At 39.1% G+C, this 22,893-nt stretch overlaps 2 protein-coding genes across 2 annotated transcripts; both read left to right on the top strand.

Annotated features, from left to right (window-relative positions):
* Positions 1–1,476: 1,476 nt before the first annotated feature.
* LOC101467540 (protogenin B) lies at positions 1,477–18,155 on the top strand. Its single transcript, XM_004567652.3, has 19 exons — positions 1,477–1,659; positions 2,200–2,499; positions 5,591–5,735; positions 5,874–6,007; positions 6,095–6,391; positions 6,606–6,765; positions 6,896–7,143; positions 7,733–7,897; positions 8,106–8,411; positions 9,090–9,275; positions 10,931–11,026; positions 13,138–13,324; positions 13,490–13,617; positions 13,741–13,911; positions 14,286–14,468; positions 15,190–15,313; positions 15,449–15,581; positions 15,675–15,770; positions 15,864–18,155. Exons 1-19 carry the CDS (start codon positions 1,593–1,595, stop codon positions 16,239–16,241), a joined length of 3,504 nt encoding a protein of 1,167 aa, XP_004567709.1. The 5' UTR covers positions 1,477–1,592; the 3' UTR covers positions 16,242–18,155.
* A 1,266-nt stretch (positions 18,156–19,421) lies between these two features.
* On the top strand, positions 19,422–22,758 carry rsl24d1 (ribosomal L24 domain containing 1). The gene is made up of 6 exons (XM_004567651.5): positions 19,422–19,580; positions 20,633–20,746; positions 20,827–20,899; positions 21,706–21,769; positions 21,927–22,012; positions 22,344–22,758. The coding sequence occupies exons 1-6, from the start codon at positions 19,500–19,502 to the stop codon at positions 22,418–22,420; spliced, it is 495 nt and encodes a 164-aa protein (XP_004567708.1). The 5' UTR covers positions 19,422–19,499; the 3' UTR covers positions 22,421–22,758.
* Positions 22,759–22,893: the final 135 nt, after the last annotated feature.

Raw genomic sequence — 22,893 nt, 5'->3', positions numbered from 1 at the left:
TTATCACTGAGGGTTTTGAGAAGGTGACCAAAACGTACTTTTCGCATAAATTATTAGTACTGAGTAAACACTTTAGCACATGCTATTTGCCTGACAAATGATTTTGAGCCTTGGGTTATGACTAGAAGGCTTTAAATGATTAAATCAATAGTTAGTTCTAATCAATACATAATTACACTCGTGTCTCCTCATTTGATTGGATATTGGAGTTTGGCGATGCATGTTTTTAAGTAGTAATCCTCTGAAATCGGTAAACATCCATTCATAGATGTAGCTGAGAAGGAGAGTGTGATATGTTTTGTGAGGGAGCACAGTTACCAGCTTGATGACTTTATTTACCTGTGCCAGTGGAGGGAGGTTTTGCTGATACAGCGTGGCTGAGCTCACCGCTGGAGTCCATTGTATTGCTACTGAATGAGAGCCTGGAGACAGGAGGGCCATTGTCAAAAGGCACAGTCGCTGGATCAATATCTGAATTCATTAAGCAGCTGACTAGTAGCCATCAATATCTCGTCATAATTACTAGGCTCTACTATAGGAGCAGATGCTGTTCAATATGACCTTATTAACTGCTGGTAACTGATAATTCAAACGTTCATCTTATTTTGTTGTCCAGAACATTTGATCTATTGAAACATGGGAAACTGGTTGTTGATTTCTGATCAGTGTGTAGGTAATCTAGTCAATGCTCTGATCAGTGCTTGATGCTGAAATGTTAACAGCCTAAAAGGAATTGAATTCAGTTTTCTATAGGTCTTTATGGTATTTACAAATCCATGAACAAACTAATAGGCATGGAAGGCTGTGTCACATGCAGAGTAAGCAAAAATGGCAAATTACATAATGGAGAAGGACAACAACTGGAGGCCCCATGAAATCCCACGAAACGTTAACAAGTAAACCTTAAATATTCAGAAAGTCTCACTGAGCTAAAAATATGTAATTAAACACAGAGTTAGATTAGAACAAAAGAAAGAAAGGACAACATTATGCCATAACAAAGCAGTCTTTACTTTTACAGATGATATTATTAATACATTAATAGGAATTTACATACTCACAAAGGGTGAAACTCAATGTCACATTCATTTAGCTGCATGAAGTATTCCTGTCTGTGAGATATGCTGTTGTTCAGGTGAGGGCCTTAAAGAGCTGTGATAATGAGCTACATCAGATTTGTAATGCCAAACAAATTGTGGTCTGTGGGCTAGCAAGGTGTTATTTTTCTTTTTAATGATTTTTCACACTTTGCAAAGCCAGCCAGTGGGACGAGCTGTCTGTATGTGTGAAACCTCGGGGCTAGACCACTGTGTAGGTGTTATAAATAAAAGTATTTAGTTAAAAATAATAATAATTAGAGATTGTCATCTTGTGAGACTTTCCAAGGAGCGCGTGGTCATCTGACTTCACTTTTACGCTCGTTTATTATGTGCGCATGCGTTAGAGGGCGGGGTGGGGCCCCCTCTCCCCGGTACCCCAGTAGAGCCGCTGGTGCTATTCTGCTGGCAGAAGCCTCATTGGGGATTTGAGAGCATCACGGAGAGGAGCAGCGTTCGCTCGGTGGGGGGAAAATGACAGAGCACTCTGGATAAATGGCACATTTTAAGATGAAATTTTTCCGGCACTGGTTGCTTTTTGTTTTGTGTCTTCCTTTATCAAGTAAGTGTTTGTTTTTTTAATTATTGATATTATGGTTGTGAATGAGCTAACTTTTAGCGGTGCTTGACCTTTTCTGTCCACACACCTCTACCGTTGATTGTACATTACGCTTATATTGCCTACAGCCGTTCTTCTTTGAAACAAACTATTTTAGCTCTATTATTTGAACATAGCTTTGTTTTTTGTTCCACGTTGAATGAGATGAGATAAGATGGCATGTCGCTAAACGTTTAACTTTAAGGCGATAAAGCTCCGTCGCTTGGGACCTTCAGCTTTCACGTCAGATACTATTTTCACATCATTGTTTCCCAATTATAAATTGTCCTAACACGTTAAATATTAACATTAAGACTTGCATCTGCTTTTTATAGAGTTTGTTATGTTGAGAAAATACATGTATGTCAACTACATAATGCTGGATGGTCTTTAAAATAAAAATAATCCTGTAATCAGTGAGGTTTTTCTGACAGGTTATAGAGTAAATATGACCTGCTTTAGTCTTCTTCTCTTCTTAATAATGCAGCCTCTCTTTCCCTGTAGGTGTTTTATGTTTTAGCGAGTTGTCCTTCATCACAGAACCCAGTGATGTTACTGTATTACCAAAGGACCCTGCTGTATTGGACTGTCAGGCCCATGGACAGCCTCCAGTCACCATCAAGTGGCTGAGGAATGGGGTTAAGTTGGCAGAAAGTGAGCACATACACTTCCTGCCAAATGGCTCCTTGTACATACCAAAGATAAAGCATACCAAGGAGGATTCAGATGAAGGATTCTACCAGTGCCTCTCCCAAAACAAATTTGGAGCTATCTTAAGCCAAAGATCACGTTTGACTATCGCAAGTGAGTATGGATCTAACTTGGACTTTCTTCCATTGATCAGTGTGATGACTGGTTAGACTTGCTGGTGGTATTGACTTTGTGGTGTTGTCAGCATGCAAAAATCACAATGGCAAGTTCATGGACAACAAACCTGGAAAGGGGAGGCAGATGTACCTCAGTCCCTCTGCTTTTATTTTCCTGGGAAGATCCTCTGAAACACAAGCTTCTGTGTCAGAATTAAAAGCTGCTAGTCCAGTGTTAAAATCACTGTAAAAGACCGCTAAATGTAGATGGGGGTAAATCTAAAGGTTCATAAATACTCCATAATCAAGCAGACCAGGTTTTCTGTATTTTGACTAAGTATCACTCACACATTTTATGGTATGTATCCTATAAATAGTGCCAAAAGTAAGGAATTATCAGTTCCTTTCTTTAAATATGAGTGGACTATAGTGGTGTGTAATTGACGGATGGTCTGCTACCCCAAGGAATCTCTGAAAAGCATTTGCCTTTAAGCCTTTGTTTGGAGTGCCCCTGGCTGATCCAGAAGAAAAGGCCTGATCCTGGGGCATTTATTTGTCCACATATCAGTGGCCAGGACAGCTGTGTCTATACAATGGGCCTGGTCTACCATGGACACTTTTCATAGTTCTTAGAAGGGGATATCCCATGATGGGTGTCATGGAAACTAGTACTGGCCTCTGCAATATACTGAGAGGGCACTGGGGTTATAGAGATTAGCATTAATACTCAGCATTAGAAAAAAAACTACAACTTCAATCCAAGAAGATGAGATTCAAAGCAATAAAAAATGTTTTACAATTTATTTGCCCAGTACGGACATTTAGAGAGGCATCTACACATAAACCTGATGGGTTAGCAAACAGAAGCTAGTGCATGTTCCTGTCACTGGACATTTGATGGAGGAAAACAAAAGTTTTTTATGTTTGAATAAATCCATCCCCACTGTTGACTTTCCACCAAAATGCACTGTTTGCAGTTGTTTTCTATTTAATAAGAATTTCTAGCAGTTGACCACTTAAAAATATTCCAAAGTCAAGTTTGGTTTGGGATTCAGCCATTGTCTGTGAAAGGGTTAAAGGTTTTTGGTCAGCTGCAGGCAGGGGAGTGGAGGATGGGGCTCCTCTGTGCTCCCCTTCTGTCCAGAGGTCCTGAGGTCAGGGGTCAGCTGGGGAAAGGCTTTGTGATGTCACAGGCCTGCTTTAGCTGGGTCGGCCTGCTGTTCTTCTGCCCAGCCCACAACCCCTTTCACTGGATCAGCCTCTCTGTTGCCCTGTCAAGCACAGCGCTTTTGTTAAAGAAAGGCCAGTTTGTCATGTGAGTGATTGAGCCTGATCATCCACATAAAAGGAGGCATTTTTAAGGTTATTTCTTTCACCAAGTCCCCAATTTTAACAAATCCAAGAACTGGAAAGATGTCAGAAATCACGTCTTTCTGAACATTGCTTACAACAGTTGATTCCAAATGGTGTGCCACAAAAAATTATGAATGCAGTTGAAATTTACTACATTAGTACACAAAAATGCTTACTTTTTTTTTTTTTTTTTTTTTAAGAAAGATGGCATTTCTAAGTTGGTAAAACTCATCAGTTAATTGCTGGGAAAACCACACAAATCATGTAAAAGGAATAAAAGTGTTGGGAGAAACAGCTGCAAGGTCCAGCTAGGTTTTCTCACACTTTTGTGCCTTCATCTGACAATCAGAAGATCTGATTATATTCCAGCTGGCCATAGAAACTATTTCTTTTGCAAATATGAACACAGGTGTGGCTTTAAATTTTGGCCTGCCCTTTGATATGTATATAAAATCTATTCGCAATAGTTCAGATCATTACAAGTATCTCATTTGGGGGAGGAAAAAAAACCCCACATTTGAATCACCAGGTCTCTTTGGTTGACCAATGGTAAACTGGCTTCGATCCGGCCAGTTTGGGCTAAAATGGAATTGACACTGGGTTGCAGTGCACTTTGACCTCTTTGGAGAGACCTTTCTGTTGTTTGACCTAGACATTGATCTGCAGTCTACAACAGGGGTGACCATATTAGCAGATTGGCCACACCCTCTATCTACAAGAGCAAAACCAGGTGGTCAGCATCGTATTGTTAACGTCCTACCAGACGCTGTGTGTGTTTTCAGGATGTCCACCAGCTTGCCTTGGTGTCAGAAATGGGAGCATGTGGCTAGTAACAGACTTTACAATGAGACAAATGATTGGCGACTAAATAAGTGTATTTATTTTTGTGATATTTTGCCGTTGTACATTAACCTTAAACCAACCCCTTATTGCAAGTTCAGAGGAACAATTCCCAAATCCATTCAAAAAGCAGTCTTTAATTCGCCTCACAGATACAGAATCAAAGTTTTATTTGTTTGATACTGATGAGACGAGAGTTTAAATTGAAGCATTGCTCTTCAATTATTGATGTTCTAAATCCCAGAATCTGAATGTGGAAGTTTTAGTGGGTAAACAGAGCATTGATTTCCTTTAACATGATATTGACTTCCTTCCTGTGAGTGAGGGGGCAGGGAGATGGTTATCACCTTAATAAATGAAGATCATTGATCATATCTTGTAGCCTTCAGTTAAATGCAGATTGGTGGTTGTTTATTTGTGGTGGCTATTAAAACACGTTTCGGAAGTGCCTAAATAAAGAGTGCACTGTTTTTGTAATTTTAAAGTCGATTTAAATGACTAAAATATGTGTAAGAAAAGCTAATTGTTGCATGTGTGTGCAAAAAATAACCACAGCATTATAGTTCAGCATTGTTCGACATTTCTCATGTCTACTTTTGTTTACAGTTTTGTTTTTGTTTTTTATGTGAAGTGAATTGATTACTTTTCATATATAATAATGCATCATTCAGTGTCATTGTTGGACTGATCCATTGATTAGGCCAGCTGGTCAGAAGAGGACCTCATAGCTCATCTGCACAAAAATAAAATCAGTACCTTTCATCTAATCAATTACCATTCATCAAAGTCAGGGCATTGTATGCATAATGTATATTTTACCAAAAGAAATGCATTATATTCATCTGGTACTAAAACAAATTAATTAGTTGAAATTGATTGTTTAATTTTTTTCACAGGTATCTCAGAGTTTGTGTTGCATCCTGTGCCTGTTGTGGTGACTGTGGGCTCTGTGGCACGATTCTCCTGTGCAGTCATCTCAAGCCCACCTGCTACCATAACCTGGGAGCTAAACCAAAGGACACTGCCACTGCAGACAGACAGGTAACTGCAGAAACATAATTATAACTTTATTTAGGCACATTTTTATCAGTTTATTTTTTAGCCTACAGCTCCATCTTCTGTTGGGTTTCACATGAGCGTTCTAGCTTGACCCAGACTGTATGTTTTGTATGTTTTCAGAATAACTGTTTTGCCAAACGGCGTTCTTCAGATTCACAATGTACAACTGGAGGATGCCGGACACTATCAATGTGTGGCAACTAACATCGGTAGTGTGTTGAAGAGTCGAGAGGCCACACTGACAGTCAACCTAGGTAAATTAATTGCACTGACTGCATTTTACGAAGGAATGTTAAGCACTGTCATTCCCTGACTTTTTTTGTTTACATTTTCTTGTGAAGATGCAGGCCCTAAACTACGTCAGAGACCCAGAATCATTGCTGGACCTCAAAATGTGACCGTTTCTCTTCACCAAACGGTGGTGTTGGAGTGTGTGGCCACAGGCAATCCCCGGCCCATCATCTCCTGGAGCCGTGCTGACAGTAAACCCATCGATGTGTACAATGCCAAAGTGTTGGGCAATGGAAACCTGGTTATTACTGATGTCAGTACCAAGCACAGCGGAGTCTACGTTTGCAGGGCCACCACCCCCGGAACCCGCAACCACACCACTGCTGCAGCCAACCTCACAGTATTGGGTAATGATCAGTCTTTGATGATTACGCCACAGATGTCTTCAGATCACATCTTTGGCCTGGTTCTTATATTCAGTATACAGACTCATAACTAAAGGTTTTGCAAATGTTTATACGTCCAAGTAACAAACGTGTTAGGTGCAAGATGCCACACAGTTAGAACTCCATGGCTTAATAAAAGGTAACCATTAGCTCTTCTGTTATGCTGTTGTTTCAGTGCCACCAAACATAGTTGAGAAACCTGAGAGCCAGACCCGTCCGAGGGCAGGCACTGCCCGGTTCATGTGCCAAGCAGAGGGAGTGCCTACACCTCGCATCACCTGGCTGAAGAATGGAGAACAAGTTCACTTAAATGGGAGGATTAAGATGTACAACAGGTAAAGTATAGACGGGAGATTTGGGCTCGCTTAAATTTAATTAAACATTATGAAAGACAAACCTGCTTAAATAAGCTGGCTTCTTTGGCTTTGCTGATTTTTCTTTTTCCTTTTTTCTTTTGTTTCATAGTAAACTGGTGATTACACAGATCATTCCTGAGGATGATGCCATCTATCAGTGTGTGGCAGAGAATGAACAGGGATCTGTGCTATCCTTGGCTCGCCTTATTGTTGTCATGTCTGAGGACCGGCCCAGTGCTCCGAGAAATATCCATGCTGAGACCATCTCAAGCTCTGCTATCTTACTGGCTTGGGAGAGACCTTTGTACAATACGGACAAAGTCATTGCCTACTCTGTCCATTATATGAAGGCTGAAGGTGAGACAGAGAGGAAAAAGATGGTTTATTTGATTGTTCTTATAATTTGGGCCTTAAAAGGCTGACGGGTCTACATCTTTATGCTGCATCACACTCTCACATGATCAACTTTCCTTGGTGAAGGCCATCTGTTGCTGCTGCACAGCGCAGGGGTCAAGGCAACTTCACTTAAATAACAACAGGCTTATTCAGCCCTTTGTCCACTCCCTAGCTCATTCTGCTCGGACTTAAAGGGACGGCGAGCTTTAAAAAAAATCACAGTTTTGCAAACTAAAGTTGTAAGATTGTATTCACTTTAACCATTAAAGTAATAGCTGAGTTCCTCCAATAAATCATGTCTTTTAGATGTTAAACTGGGTTTATTTTATGCTGGCTGGAATCAATTGTATGTTTATCATTTTCATTACACGTTTACACACAAAAAAGAGAATTCAGAAACTTTTCTTTCCAAGCACTGATTGTTTATAGGACGCACACTTAACTACCAAGTTGAACTCGCTTTATTTTTTTTCACTCTTGTGTGGATAATCTTACCCTAATTAATGACTTGCTGTATGATTATTTATTTATTTATTTATTTTTTTTCCAGGTCTAAACAACGAAGAATACCAAGTTGTTATTGGCAACGACACTACCAGTTACATCATCGATGACCTGGAGCCAGCTCGAAACTACAGCTTTTACATTGTAGCTTATATGCCAATGGGAGCCAGTCGAATGTCAGACCAAGTCAGTCAACATACCCTGGAGGATGGTAAGCTTGAAGCGCTTCCAACATTCCTCGCAGTAAATCATTTTGGTAGTTAAGCTAGCTTGTATGCAAAGCATGTTTTGAAAGGAAATTGGCAAGATTGTAGTGTTATGAATCAGATTTTTATTAAGAAAATTTGGTTGATTTGAATAATAAGTAGAAAAATCTCTAGTTTTTAATACATTTTCTATATCCAATTTTTTTCCTCCAGTGCCTCTTCGTACTCCTGAGCTGAGCCTGACCAGCCAGAGCACAACAGACATCCAGGTGAGCTGGCAGCCACTGCCAGCCAAGGTGAGCCGCGGTCGTGTGTCTGCATATAGACTCTCTTATCGCACAGCTGCAGACAGCACCGTCACATCTGTAGAGCTACTGCAGAACAGCACTGAATACCTGCTGGAGGGGCTGCAGCCTGACACCATCTACCTGCTCCGCATGGCCGCAGCCACCCGAGTGGGTTGGTGTGAGCCCTCAGCATGGACATCACACCGTACGCCTAAGACCTCCAGCAACAAAGGTAAACCAGCAGAAGTCTGATAAAGGAAAAAAAACGTACATTTAGCTGCTTTAAAAAAAACAAAAAAAAGTCTCTGCAGGCTCATCACATGATTGTGATTCTAGTTTATTCCTGTTTTCATGCAGTATAAAAATAAATTAAGTTTAAAAAGCAAATTAGTAAATGCTACAGCAAAGTGAAATCAGATGGTGTTTAAACGTGTAACTAGCAGAACCTTTTTTCTTTTGTCGCATTGCTGTTTGGCTGCTCTTTGAAAACCAGGACACTAGAGTTCATGCAGAGTGGCTAGCGTATGACTGGAGTTTGCTGTTTTAGCATTGTCCCACAGTCTTTGTGTTGGTTACTCAGAAACCTTTGCCCTTTGCTGTCAGTGATGCTAGATTGGCCTCAGTCACGGGTCATAAAGAGAGGGCCTCAGGCATCTATGTGGGGGAAAGAATATCCTATTTTCATAGCCTGGTGTGCTGGGGAGGTTGTTTTTTTGTTTTTGTTTTTTTCCACCAGAGCTGAATTTTAGCTTTATATTTACACATTGTTGTAAAACACTAAAACCAAAAGGGAATTCTTGGTTTGACTGCAGCGTCAATCCATTCTTTGGCTGTCCTGTTGTTATTTTTGTTTTCTGTTATGTCAGTAGTCTCATAATTCTCATGAGTGCTCTCTCTGCCGCCTTCTTAGTGCCTTCAGCCCCTATTCTTCAACTTGAAGCTTTAAACTGCACCTCCATTGTGGCACGCTGGCAAAGCTCCCTTGAATCTGTGGCTATTCAGGGCTATCGTCTGTGTTACCATGAGGAAGGACAACCAGAGCAGCCCGACATCCAGCTGCAGGCTCAAACCAATACGTACACGATTGGTGGCCTTGGTGAGTGTGCCTAGAACCCAGGAGTAAATTAAAAAAATGTTTACGATTAGTGAATTTCCTTTATCTGCACCTGTGCTTTGGACAGGAGACGGCAGAGAGTGATGGGCCATTTTTGCATCACTCAAATTTAATTCGATGGGCAGTCGGCTTCTGCATTTGCATTTCCATCCCCTATCCTGATCAATATGTGCTGACCTCTCCTGCCTAACCAGCAGTACTCTCCAGTCAGGCTGGAGTACGAGGCTCCCAGGTTTAGAGGTCAGGTTCCAGATGTCCCTCCCACCACTACTAGCCATCTCGGGCATTGCATAATTATGCTTAGCCATTGTGTTTTGTCCAGGGCCAGACGTGGCATGTAAGACCCTGGCCGCTACCCTTTTTTCAGATGGACACTAGTGCACATGAACAAAGACCAGAGCAAGCCACTGACCTCTAGCCATGGGACAGCACACTTGGATTAGTACCCTACCCCCACCAGTTGTCTCTGATGTCCATTTAAATAATCTACAGATTTAAAAAAAATAAATAAATAAATAAATTATTTATATGAATTAGTCTTTGAGCACAGTTTGATTTCTAAGTCCCAAATAAGCTGAAACAGGAGAAGTTTACATGTTTCTGTTTGGAAATCTATTTGTGTTACTAACCTGTCTAAAAATTCAAAACTCTTCAGTATTATTTAAGTTTAAAAAATCACAAGTGGCTATTAGTCTGATATTTTACAATATCGCTGAACTTCTTTTGTTGCTCCAAGTTTAAAGCTGTAACACAAAAGCGATAGAAAATAACAAAAGAGGCCCACCTCCTATCCCACAGTCCTGCTCCTGGATTCTTTCTGTTCTTGGCCTGACCCGGGGACCCCAGTCAAACCCCCCTCCTGTCCCATGGGCCCACAATCCCAGCAGCTGAACGCTGCCCCTACCCCAGCCCCCACAACAGGCCTGGACATATTGCCTTCACTGGTCAATACCCAAAGGATGACCTTTCACTCCAGAGGCATTACAGATTTTAACGCTCCCTAAAAGCATCCTGATTTAGGTGCTGAGGAAAAATGGTAGTTTCTCAAGTTAAAATATGCAATGTGACAGAATATTTTTAAAAGAAAAGTTCTGACCTTAGAGGTCTTGTTTACTTCAGTTTTTTTTTTTTTTTGTGGCTGTCCTGAATGTCTTATTCAAATATTTTACCTCATCCACCTTTGTTTATTTCTGTGGACATCAGTAATTTGTATTGTATATTGAAGCAAGCTTGTGGTGTCAGAGCTTCATAGTTGTAAAGTCAGTTAAGTGCAGAATCATGTAGTGACAACATTCATGCTGGAGATTTGAGCGCGTCACCTTATTTACATTGGCTTGGGCCTGGTTGAGCTTTCTCATGGTCGTTACACATGACACCACGAGACAAATGAAAGGTTGGGGTGACTCAGGAGGCCAAGTATTGTCCATACATGGGGGATGGCCAGTTAAGACCAGCAGTTACCCTCCTGCAGCTAATTGTCCTTATGTCCCCCTCTCACTCTTTTTTTTAAATAGATTATTAACCACCATGATCTCTCAGCCTTCAGCTTTGCTAGACAATATTTTTTAATTATTAAATGTTTTTATTCTAGCAAAATGTCCATTAAAATGGCTAAAATCTGAATATTATCTTTCCAGATCCACGGAAAAAGTATCACGTCAAGATTCTGGCTGTCAGCAAGGTTGCAGATGGTCATCAGAGAGACCAGACCATCAGTACCCCGGGATGTGTGTGTAAGTATTGGTGTAAATCATCCATTCCCAAAGACTGCTCTTTTGTAGCCAACCCAAACCTTTATGTGAAAATCTTGTCAACACACAAGCCTTAGATGAATGATTTCTTCGTGTTTTCATTCATTCAGTTTGGTCTTCTGATGATGGTCTTGTACAATATAGTGTATTTATAGTAAATGACTTCAGTGCTTTCATGGCTGACACTAAAAATGAAATACAAACTTTGCCTGTAAATTTTTTTTTTTTTTTTTTTTTTTTTTTTTTTAACTTTTTATTTTCATTTTTTAAATTGAAAATGAACAACAAACAAACAGAAACAAACAATAAAAGACGTTTACAGTTATGGGACAAAGTATTATCAACTAGCCAAAGCTTGACTGGTCATTATGACCAAAAAAAAGAAAAAAATTCTCAGGAACACACTCTAGTATCTTTATCTTTCTAACATTGCCTCAACCATCTGAGGACCGAACACAGAAAATACGGGCGTATTATTAATAATAATAATAATAATAATAATAAATAATAATTATAATAGTAACAGTATTGGTAATTACAAAAATTTAAAACAAAACAAAAAAAAAAAAGAAAAAAAGAAAAACATATCGTGTGAACCCCTCCCACCGTCCCCCCACCCCTTTACCCCTGTATGGCTATCAACTTCATCACATTCGTGTATCCAAACAGCCCATATTTACACCCGTCTATACACAAGAATCAGCACAACATTCAAGAACGCTGATCAGAAGGGCCTAACCAAGGATCAATTCAGGGTAAACCCAGAGGAATTTACGTCATCTCTATATTCTGTCAAGTCCAAAGACGGTAATACTGAAAGAAATGGTCCCCAAATTTTTTTAAAGGTTCCGTATTTCCCTTTTACACTATGCGATATCTTCTCAGGTGTACAGTAGGATGCTAACTCATTAATCCAATATCTCAGTGTTGGAGAATTTTCAGATTTCCAATGTGTCAGAATACATTTTTTAACTGCAGTACTTGCAAGTAAAATAAAATATTTCTTGTGGTAATCCACGTTTATAGAATCTGTCACCTAAAATCCATAGTTTTGGGTCCATTTCGACTTGGATCCCAATCACCCTTGAAATTATTTCAGTAGTCCGTCTCCAGAACTCCTCTATTACTGGGCAATTCCACAGCATATGAAGGAGATCACCATCTATCACCTTACATCTCAAACATTTGGGAGAGTAATTAATATCAATTTTATGTAATCTGTAAGGTGTATAATATGTCCTGTGGAATATATTAAATTGCATTTGTCTATGATTTGTGGAAATTAACATGATCTGTGCCTGTTCCATTAGATGGTACCATTCTACCTCTTCATAAACATAGCCCAGATCTGCCTCCCATTTTCTTTTCAGAGCCGTTTTGTTGTAGTCAGGTAATTTTTCATTAATAATAGTGTATATTGAAGATGCTATTCCTTTTATTGACTTCCATGGTTTGGTGCAAAGATGCGTTTCAAAAGGACTTTCTTTGGGAATCTCAGGGAAAGTTCCTTTGGTTTTTTTCTTTGATCCAGTCTCTTATTTGTAGAAATTTAAAAAAATTTTGGTCTGGAAGTTTAAATTTTTCCTTTAGTTGTTGGAAGTCAATAAATGTGTCATTATTGTATAGATCGGCAACAGTTCGAATATTTCTATCCTTCCATCCCCGCAATATGGAGTCGGAAATATGATGGGAGAGATCAGGATTGCCCCATAGGGGTGTCCTTCTAAAAAAAGAAATATTTATTTTTAGAAGTGAGTGGGATTCCTGCCAGGCACGGAAGGTGTTTAATATTATCGAATTATTTGTGAGCTTAGATAAACATTTTTTCGTACCTAGAAATGGGACGTCTTTTAATGATATGGGATTCACCTCATATTGTTCTATTGGAACCCATCGAACCTCACTCCTCTCTGCATATAACCAGATCAAAATTGATCGGTATTGGGAGGCCAGATAATAATTCCTAAAGTTTGGTAGGTTGAGTCCTCCCCTTGAATAAGGGGCCTGTAATGAGGAAAGTTTAACTCTTGGGTTTTTCTTTTGCCTGTAAATTAAAAAAAAAAAAAAGAGTTTCATGTTCTTTCCTCCTTTAGCGGCTAGAGACCAACTTGCAGCAGCTCCTCCACCTCCAAATCAAGTCACTGTTTTGGACGGCAATTCATCTGCAGTGTCCCTGCGCTGGAGTCATCCTCCTTTCCCCTCTGGCAAGGCTGTCAGTTATACAGTCCGCTGTACACCTGTGGGCACTCACAACGTCTTTGCAATACGCTACCTGCAAACGTAAGAACCTCCCAAAGGCATGAGAATTGAAGCCTGCTTTTAGTTTGGTTTGATGAGTACATCCCTTTAATAATTCACATCTTGTATTTCATGTAATTTGTGAGAATGTATTCTGGGCTATTTCCTGCCAAATTGCCATGATGTGGGAATCTTGTTTCTCTGCAGTACGAAGCAAAGTGTGACAGTTCAGAAGTTGGATCCAAACACTCGTTATGAGTTTGTGGTGCGCCTTCATGTGGACCAGATGTCGAGTCCCTGGAGTTCTGTAGTTTACCATCAAACCCTCCCAGCAGGTAACAAACTATCAGTGCAACGTCATTTTACTGTAAATGTGTTTCTTTCTGTTTCTTTCTGATCATTTCATTGCATATTTTTCACCAATGTACTCAGAGTTGTTCTGTGTTCTGTGTGCCTAGCACCAAGCCAACCTCCCGCAGGAGTGCGAGTAACTCTGATTGAGGAAGACACCGCTCTGGTGTCCTGGAGGGAGCCCACTGAGTCCAACGTGGTGATTACACGCTATACCATCCTGTATGCTTCACAAAAAGACTGGATTGCTGGACACTGGCAAAAAGTCCAGAGAGAGGGCAAGTAGTTTACTTTGTTTTTATAATGTGTTAAATACGTTTTTCAGAATAATTCTTTGGGGGATTGAATGATCCAGCCAAGGTTATTGTAGTTAAATCAAACTAAACTAAAACTGAGTGTGAAAAAATGTTTCACACCCAGTTTACCACCTCCTTCTGGTATACTTTACCTCTTAATTGCATATGATGATGTTGTCTTTGCCTCCATACTTAATTAAAACATACAATGAAAAGTCCCAAATTTATGATCTCCTCATTTGTGACTGAAATATTTTGCAAAGCAAAGTTGGACAAATTGGATCTTCTGGTGTTCTAGTTCTGTACCTCTCAGCCATGATCTAATCTCTACTGTGTGATTGTGCTGTCATTTATAGGGAGTCATACGATGGCCTTGCTGGAGAAGCTGGAGCCAGGAAATGTCTACCTTGTAAAAATAGCTGCCTCCAGTGAGGTGGGTGAAGGTCCTTTCTCTGAGATCGTGGAGCTGGCACCGAAGCGAGGAAACGTCCACCGAAGCAAAAATCCCAGACACTCTGACTGGTTTCCAGATAGTACAGGTCAGACATGCTTTTATCTGGCTTTGGTTTCTAAGGCATTGCATTTCTATGTCTGAAATGAAATGGACTGAAAATCCCGTGTGGTAATTGTGTTAGGATTGTGTCTTTAGGTTTAATTTCAGTTCATTTTTATTGAATGGACGTTCCTTTTGTTGACAAAAACTCCTAAAAGAGTGAGATGAATCGCAGAAGCAAAAACAAAAACTGTGGGATGTATCTCACTTCCAAAGAACTTCCAAAATGCACATAATGTTTTATTCAGTAAGACTCGAAACAAGTGACTGATCCCATAAATTCGACAGGAAAGAGTTTACAGAGGTCTGGGCAAAGGTCTGTCCCATACCATCCAGTCCAGTGTATTTTGATATTTAAGGGGGGAATATAAGTGTTTTTCTAATAAATGCCTGGTGGACTTCACTTCAAGTACTGCATGCAGTATTGACGGTGAACCACAAACATGCAGGTTTGTTTAACAGGAGTTTGAATAGAATAATAATAAATGGGTACGGCTGCTTTCCGTCTCTTAGATGTATTTTAAGTTCCATCCATCCATCCATTCGCTTCCGCTTATCCTTTTCAGGGTCGCGGGGGGTGCTGGAGCCTATCCCAGCTGTCATAGGGCGAGAGGCAGGGTACACCCTGGACAGGTCGCCAGTCTGTCGCAGGGCCTGTTAATCCTGTAATATAGCAGATCTTTAATTGTTCTCTATTTATCTTCCAGTATTCTCTGATGGTCTCTACCACATAGACCAGAGGTCTATGACGGGGATCATCGTTGGTGTGAGCATCGCTTTGACCTGTATAATTACATGCGCTTTGATTCTGATCAGTAAGGGGAAACAAAGGTACTGATTATCTGTATTTCAAATGATGGAAAAATACTTTCATATATAATATATGCTTTATTATATTATCATATAATAAAGCATAAGCATTCTTTCTGATATTTATATATTTATTGTCATTTGTTTAACTAATAGAAAATCTTCCAGTCATAAAGTCATTGCTGTAGGAGCTCCTGAAGGTCCACGTTCTGGTTTTCCCAGTGAACGGCATTCGGAGAATATTGAGGCCCTTATACCCATGATGAGTGATCACTTCATAGATGCTAAGGTGAGAAACGGAACAGTAAATAGGGTTCTCGTGATTACATGTCTGTTGAGAAAACACTCTCATGTAGTTTCCATACGTTCTCTCATTTTACAGGGTGGATCTAGTATCATCATAAATGGTACGGGTCCAGTCAGCAGCAAGAAGTGGCTGCTTTTCAACAGAGAAATCAGAAATCCAGCTGACAGCGATGTAAGTGATGTGGCATTGTTTTTGCTTACTCAGCTTTTTCCCCAAATAGATTTTTCTTTTTGAATCTTAATTTAATTTTGTCCTCATCTTCAGATCGAAACCAGAGCCAGCTTGTACGAAGCTGGCAAAACTGTTCTGAGATACGAGGAGCATCTCGGCTCAGCGCCCTTGCCGCCTTCATCACGAGAGATCATCTATGGACCTCTTCGCTCAGAGAGCTCTCACACCAGTGAGGGCAGCCAAGAGACAGGTGACTCTGGACACTACTCCAACGAAGAAAGCAACGAAGAGATGAGCAGCCCGTCGAGCAGCCGAAGCTCTAGGCCTGAATCTTTAGGGCCAGACGACAGCATCGCAGTCTTGGAGCTGAAGCAGTCGTTCAAAGTGGAAAAAGAGGTTGATGCTTCCTTGCTTCGCGGCATCTCAGAGGCTCATGTGGTCTCCAGTACTTGTCAAGCAGCCAGCTGCTAACATCATCAGGCCTGCATCTGCTCTCCCAACAGCCAGAGTCATGCCACTTCTACCTCATCCGCTTCCCGAGTGGAAGCCCTTTAGATATCTCCTGGGAAACGAGGGACCAGGAATCCTGCTGCTGCAAAGGAAGATGTGTGCGTTTGCTTTGGACTTACCTCAGGATTTTGTATGAACATTTGTCCTAACATTTTTATTTCCATTTTTTTAAAACAACTTCCTACCTGTATTTCTGTGTTTGGCATGGTCTGTCCTAAACCAAAACTCACCCACGATGAATGTCAAAAAAGAGAATGTCAGAAATGTACTGCGGTGCATTTTCATTATATTTAACTACTTTCCACTGGAGCGGAGGATGTAGTTGAGCCTTTTTAGACTGATTATCTACCTCAGTGTTCTATTCTTTATATACATTACTACCTCCTTTTGTTTTTAACCACCTATTGTGCAGTATTATCTCTGACTCAGGGGACAAAGTGAAAACACTTCATTGCCACGTCTTGTTACCGTGTTCGAAAGTTATCGCGTAGTTTTTGTTTTCATGGTTGAAAGGGCTTTCGTTACATGCTGTTTGTCTTTGAATCCTGTATGTTGTGAAGATGAAAAGTGAATTCAGTTTTTTTCAAACCTTGTAGAGCTTTATCAAACAGTATTGTTTGGCATTTCCAGTGCACTGAACTTCAAGCTTTAATAATGCCTTAACGTCAAAGGGCTTTGCGTACTTTAGATGATGACATCCAAAGACGGGAAAAGTTATACCCAAAGAGTTTTTGATACTACAGAAGATATTCTAAGGCAGCCAAAAACTTAGTAGATTTACATAAAGGGTGTACTTGCCCAAATTTTGCTTGTGCCAGTGATGTAAATTTCCCTTTAGAACGCTGATTTTCCTCTTTGTAAATTTTATTAATGCTTTATTCTGGTGAAAGCTTTAGCAGGAGTCTCCGGGGCTTGTTTCATTTGCCTTCTAGACCATTGCTGAGTGCAGCGGTGATGCCGATGCTATTATCCAAAGAGTTGTCTGCTTCCTCAGATGGGTACAGCCTTTTTTCTTTTATTCAGTCGATCCTTGGTACGAAAATGTTGATGCCAAGACCAAAGATCCAGCGTCCCAGTGACAGATGAGGTTTATATTTTTCAGAGAATCATCTGTCACCGTTCACAAATATTGCCGTATGGGAAAGACTTCTTTCTCTCTCCACAATGTTTCCTGTCCAGGTGCGACAATGAAGGATTTTGACTATCATAATGGAAACCCTATGTGTGAAGAGCAACATAATCAAATTTTGATACCTTTCTAAAACAAATAATGCTAACCAAAGAATATTGATGTGTATTATTTAGTAATTTTCTTTGGTTTTCATTTACATTATATACATTATTTGCATTTAAATGTGATAATATCTGTGGGTTTGGTTGCTGAAAAGGCATTTTACATAGGGTTTTTCTGTTTTGTTTTGTTTTAAGCTTGAGATGTCAAAAAACAGTGCTTATCACCAAAAAATGTTTTTACCTGAGTAATATGTTTAAATAGTTTAGATGACCCATTTTATAATAATGTCAAGAAAAACTTACTAATTTTAATGTGACATTTTGCAAATTACGGTCAGTTTAAAGTTTCTCTGTGAAATGCTTTAATATGAAAGATTGCGTTGTAAGCCACTGATAATTTTGCAGACTTCATTCGGGTTCAGAGTGTAGATTTTAGGGTGTAGATGTATTTGTTATTATTTAAGTTATGTTTTGTTTTTTGAAATATTTCTGCTTTTAAATACCAAATTACATGTTTGATCCAAAGAGAGCAACACAACAAAGAATATGTGTTAAAATGTTCCAAAAGGCCTTTTTTTGATACTCTCAAGATGATCACACTAGTAGATGATGATGATGATGATGATGATGATGATGATGATAATAAAATTCTTGGAAAAAATAATGTGTTGCACTTGTTTCAGTTTGTCTTTTTTTTTTTTTTTTTTAAAAGCTTATATGAGGTTTGCTAGGACCACTTAGGTTTTCATTTTTGATCTTGTGCCTCTACAAAAGTAGAGGTTTTAGCAGTATTCAGGTATGTATGAACAATGACAAAGTGCAAAGTAATCAACAATGAACTTTAAGAAAAAACTGCTGCTGCCTATCAATTTAGAAAGGGTTATAGGGCCATTATCAAACAATTTATAAGTCCATAATTATTCAGTGAGGAAAATTATTCACAACTGGAAAATGTTCAAGATGGTTGGCAGTCTTCCCAGTAGTGCAATGTTCTAACAAATTTACCTCAAAGTCAGACTGTGCAATCCTCTGAGAAACTGCAAAAAGACACAAGAGCAGACTCTGCAGGACTTAGCATGTTAAATGTTAAAGTTCATGAAAAATACTGAACGTGTGGCTTGTTATGAAGAGTTGCAAGGAAAAGGCTTCATCTCTTTAAAAGAAGAACATGGCAACGTAACTTGTAAAGTTTCATCTGAACAAAATGCAAGACTTCATCAATATTCTTTGCACAAGACCATAGTCGGGGTGTCTGGCTATGTTTGGAGAAAATCAAACACAGCATATCAGTGCAAACACCTCATGCCAACTGTCAAGCGTAATTGTGGAGGGATGCCCATGTCACCTAAGAATCACTTGGTTCCCCATGGACTCCGTTGTATACCGAAGGGAGGTTATCTCTCTGACAGCATGACTTCATGAAAAACAATCTTGTATAATTTACAGAAAATACTAAAGAAGCAAAGGCACTCTGCGTTAGCTTTATCTGTAGTAAATTAGTTTTAGAGTGCATTAGACTGTGAGATGTATTAAGTTCAGGATACTACTACTACTAATAGAAATACTAAAACACAACAGTACAAACACTTGAAACAGTCACACAGGCACCCATTTCTTAGTAAACATTTCCATCCAATGCCACCAAATTCTAGCTGTGTTGACAAATTTGACCAAATGTACAAAGATTTAAGTTAAATGTGTTTCTGGAAATTGTTTATTTATACTTTTTAATACACAGAAATTAGTTTTGGAATTCTATCAATCTATTTATTTATTTACATTTTTGTTACATATTTTCTTCCACAGTTTAGTTAGGATGCTTGGGAAAACCTCCGATCTCTTGAAGGATAACTGCAGTTTCAAGTCTCGTCTTTAGGTGGCGGTAAAGACACCAAACTGCTGGATGTCAGGCAACAAAAAGAAGCAGAAGAAGAGGGAACGGTCTTGTTTTTGTCAGCTGCCACACGCAGCACTCCTGATGCGAAAATGCGCATCGAAAAGTGTTATTTTTGCTCGGGACCAGTGTACCCCGGACATGGGGTGATGTTTGTACGGAACGACTGTAAGGTATGGCGCAGGTTTTTGCCCGAACAATGCTGTTAATTTTAACCGAAGCTCCTGTTTTGACTGATAGTGGTGGCTCGTTAGTGTTCGGCTAATACTAGCATGCTAACATAACGTGCTGGATTCATTCACGTGGGTCCAAAGCAGGGAGTTAGGGCTGGAAAACGGTAAATAACAGTCGTAAATCGTATTTGCGACGGAAAAGAGAAGAAATAGACAGTAAAGTTCTTTTTAAAACACATTACTTTATTTCACAAACCTAATGGACATGAAGTTGTTGTGTGAGTCTGGACGTGTAAATCGGAGGGCCTCGGCTTTTCCTGATGGAGTGAGTGCGCCCTCTTATGCTTCAGTGTGAGACCAGGAGCTTAGAATTGTAGGCTGTAAACAAATATTAATACAAACACTTGATGGTCCTCAATCCTGACTTTTGTGCCACGGTAATGGTATTTATAAACATCTTAGTTTGTAGGGAAAATATGCTATAGGTCATTAAACTCGCTTGTGTTTAGTTTACGTATGTCTCTTGTCTTCCGGTTATTTGTGAATATATACTCAGTAGTACAGTTACAGCAATGTTTCATAACTTTGTTCTTAAAGATAAAAATGTATAATGTAGTTCTTCTTCAGTGTATCTGATTTCGTACACAGAGAAATCCGGAAGTCAAAAAGACTGTTTAGATAAAGGATTTAATAATGTACAATAAATGTAGGTTTAAGTGCTAATAACAAGCAGTAAACGTTTTGAAAATGTATTTTTAAGTCGTAAAGTATCAACTATATCCCCTATATATATGTATGTATGTTTGTATATGTAAATTCATAATTTTCCTGTTATTTTTGGAGGTCGTCCTAAACCATTTCTCCAATTTCAGCTATTGATTTTGCCAGTGCACTTCCAATCTTGAAATTTCAATCATTAATTTTTCAGCAAATGTAATATCGTTACTGCTGATAATGTCTCACTTTCTATCATTAACTCATGTGCTTGTTTATATCCACACATTTTCTTATTGGGTGATCCCTAAATTGTTTTTCTCTCTTTAATAAAACAGACATTCAGATTCTGCAAATCAAAATGCCACAAGAACTTCAAGAAGAAGCGCAACCCAAGAAAAACAAGATGGACCAAAGCATTCAGAAAGGCATCAGGAAAGGAGCTGACAGTGGTAAGCTGTTCATCAATGAGGACCACCTCGTCGTTCATTTGTTTGACTAAACCTTAACCAACACACTTGCTGTCTTTCAGGATAACTCTTTGGAGTTTGAGAAACGCAGAAATATTCCTGTCAAATATAACAGGGAGCTTTGGGATAAGACAGGTAATGTATATATTTATTTATTAGAAGCTTTTTGGGCGAAAACGTTCACATTAATTGTATGTATACCATTAAATACCAACATTAGGAATCTCAGAGCACTTAAAAAAATGTAAGGTTAAGAGTTTCAAATACAGAACCCAGCTCGGGGGCCCAGTTAGGGGAAAGAAAAGGAATAACATGTAAGTACGTAGAGAGGCAACAGAAGGGAAACCACAAACTGTGAGACAGACTAGGAACAAAGGTAATGGTAGCATACAAACACACGAATGAAAGATGCATGAAAATAGATAATATAGTTGGCAGCAATTATTCAGGATCATAGGATCTAATCTTACTTTTAAGCTTTATCAACAACAAAAGTTTGAAGTTTAATCTCAGAGGAAGAGGGGCATCTACCTGCAAAACCCAACCCTGGCAGAAGAAGAGCCTGATAGCTGAAGCCTGTGTACAGTTTTTATTGGATTATTATAATCCTCTAAGGTCTTTAAGGTATCATCGAGCTTTGTGAGTAGAAAGGCTTTAAATTGTATATAGGTATATATATATATATATTTTTTACATTTTATCTAGCAGAAATGTGATCTGTCTCATTAGTTGTTCCTTCTCTGACTGCAGCATCTTTGATCAGCTGAAAGCTTTCAGGGAGGTGTTAGGACAACCAGTAACAAATCCATGGGCTAGTTTTTCAAGTATCACTCTATAATAAGATGTTCTGATTGTCACATACATGAAAGAACACACTCATATAAACCTCTGGTTATTGTCTCATTCTAAGCAATGTGTTTATGTTCTGATAACTTTTGCAGTGGAAGCAATGAAGAAAGTGAACGAAATAAAACATAAACGACAGGCAAGATTTATCATGAACAGGTGAGCATTTATTTTTTTATACTTTAATAGACTTTGTTCAGATTTTTGAATATTGAATATTAAATGTGATACTTTTAAAATCTCTGCAAATTAGGGAAATATGTTTAACGGTTGGGATAAAAGCACTTGCCTTGCCTAAACCATTTCTGTTCTGTAGATTAAAGAAGGGCAAAGAGTTGGAGAAAGAAGAGGCCATCAGCGAAGTCAAGAAAAACATTCACCTCATCAAAGCACCACATGCAGGTAAAGACTCATGAAGTTATCCATATGACTGTGCATATAGTGAATTTGGTGACAGTGATTTTAGTACAAGTGTCTTACAGCCAAGTGTGACTTTATCAGACAAAACAGGGTAAGGGTCAATGGTGCAGCACTCTTTAGGTATAAAAGAGATGATGAACCAATGTCTGCACATAAAATAGAAATAAGATTACTATTCTTGCTTTTCCTTTCTTCAGAATGGAGGTTCTTCAAGTAGAATCATTGTAAATGCAGTTACTGATCATACATATTTGTTGGTTACTTTTCCATTTAATAAAGATAATTTCAGCATGGTTTGCACTATCTGTTACAGGAAAAGCCAAACAGTTGGAAGACAAAATGGTGCAGAAGTTGCAAGAAGATGTGGATATGCGGGAGGAGGATGAATAATCTTCTGTTGCCTTTTTTTTTTTACGTTTTTTTTTTCTCCTAAAACTTTATTGTATATTTGTTTGGAAATTTAAGTTTGCAAATAGCAGTTGTTGTGCTGAGTAAAGCATTTGGCTTTAAATTGCTGTGAAAGATTTGAAGGTATTGACTTCATAAAGGCCTTAGTGCAAAGCAGCAGCCATTAACTGCAGTTTTCCCAGTTGCTCTGTTTTGGTTTTCACTGTGTGGTATTTGGAGCAGTGAAGAAATGGATTTAACCCTGTTGCAAAGTCTAATGTATTACAGTTGTTCTGAAAATATTAAGATTGCCGATATATTAAAAACCATCTTTTCTGGAATTTCTCCTGCTCTTTATTTTGTGAGATGATCATAATACCAGTGTGTGAGTGTGTGTTTGAATGGGTGGATGACTGGATATGTAAAGTGCTTTGGGGTCCTTAGGGACTAGTAAAGCGCTATATAAATACAGGCCA

The sequence above is a fragment of the Maylandia zebra genome, linkage group LG7 (assembly GCF_041146795.1).
Source record: "Maylandia zebra isolate NMK-2024a linkage group LG7, Mzebra_GT3a, whole genome shotgun sequence".
Classification (NCBI taxonomy): Eukaryota; Metazoa; Chordata; class Actinopteri; order Cichliformes; family Cichlidae; genus Maylandia; species Maylandia zebra.
This window is presented reverse-complemented; position numbering and strand designations above follow the sequence as displayed.

Bases quoted from the DNA above. Each gene is read 5' to 3' on its own strand.
- rsl24d1 (XM_004567651.5), top strand. From the start codon at position 19,500: ATGCGCATCGAAAAGTGTTATTTTTGCTCGGGACCAGTGTACCCCGGA. The intron at 20,900-21,705 runs GTAATGTATATA...TAACTTTTGCAG, and splicing joins GGAGCTTTGGGATAAGACAG to TGGAAGCAATGAAGAAAGTG. The intron at 22,013-22,343 runs GTAAAGACTCAT...TATCTGTTACAG, and splicing joins CATCAAAGCACCACATGCAG to GAAAAGCCAAACAGTTGGAA.
- LOC101467540 (XM_004567652.3), top strand. From the start codon at position 1,593: ATGGCACATTTTAAGATGAAATTTTTCCGGCACTGGTTGCTTTTTGTT. The intron at 6,766-6,895 runs GTAAAGTATAGA...TTTGTTTCATAG, and splicing joins AGGATTAAGATGTACAACAG to TAAACTGGTGATTACACAGA. The intron at 11,027-13,137 runs GTAAGTATTGGT...TTCCTCCTTTAG, and splicing joins CAGTACCCCGGGATGTGTGT to CGGCTAGAGACCAACTTGCA.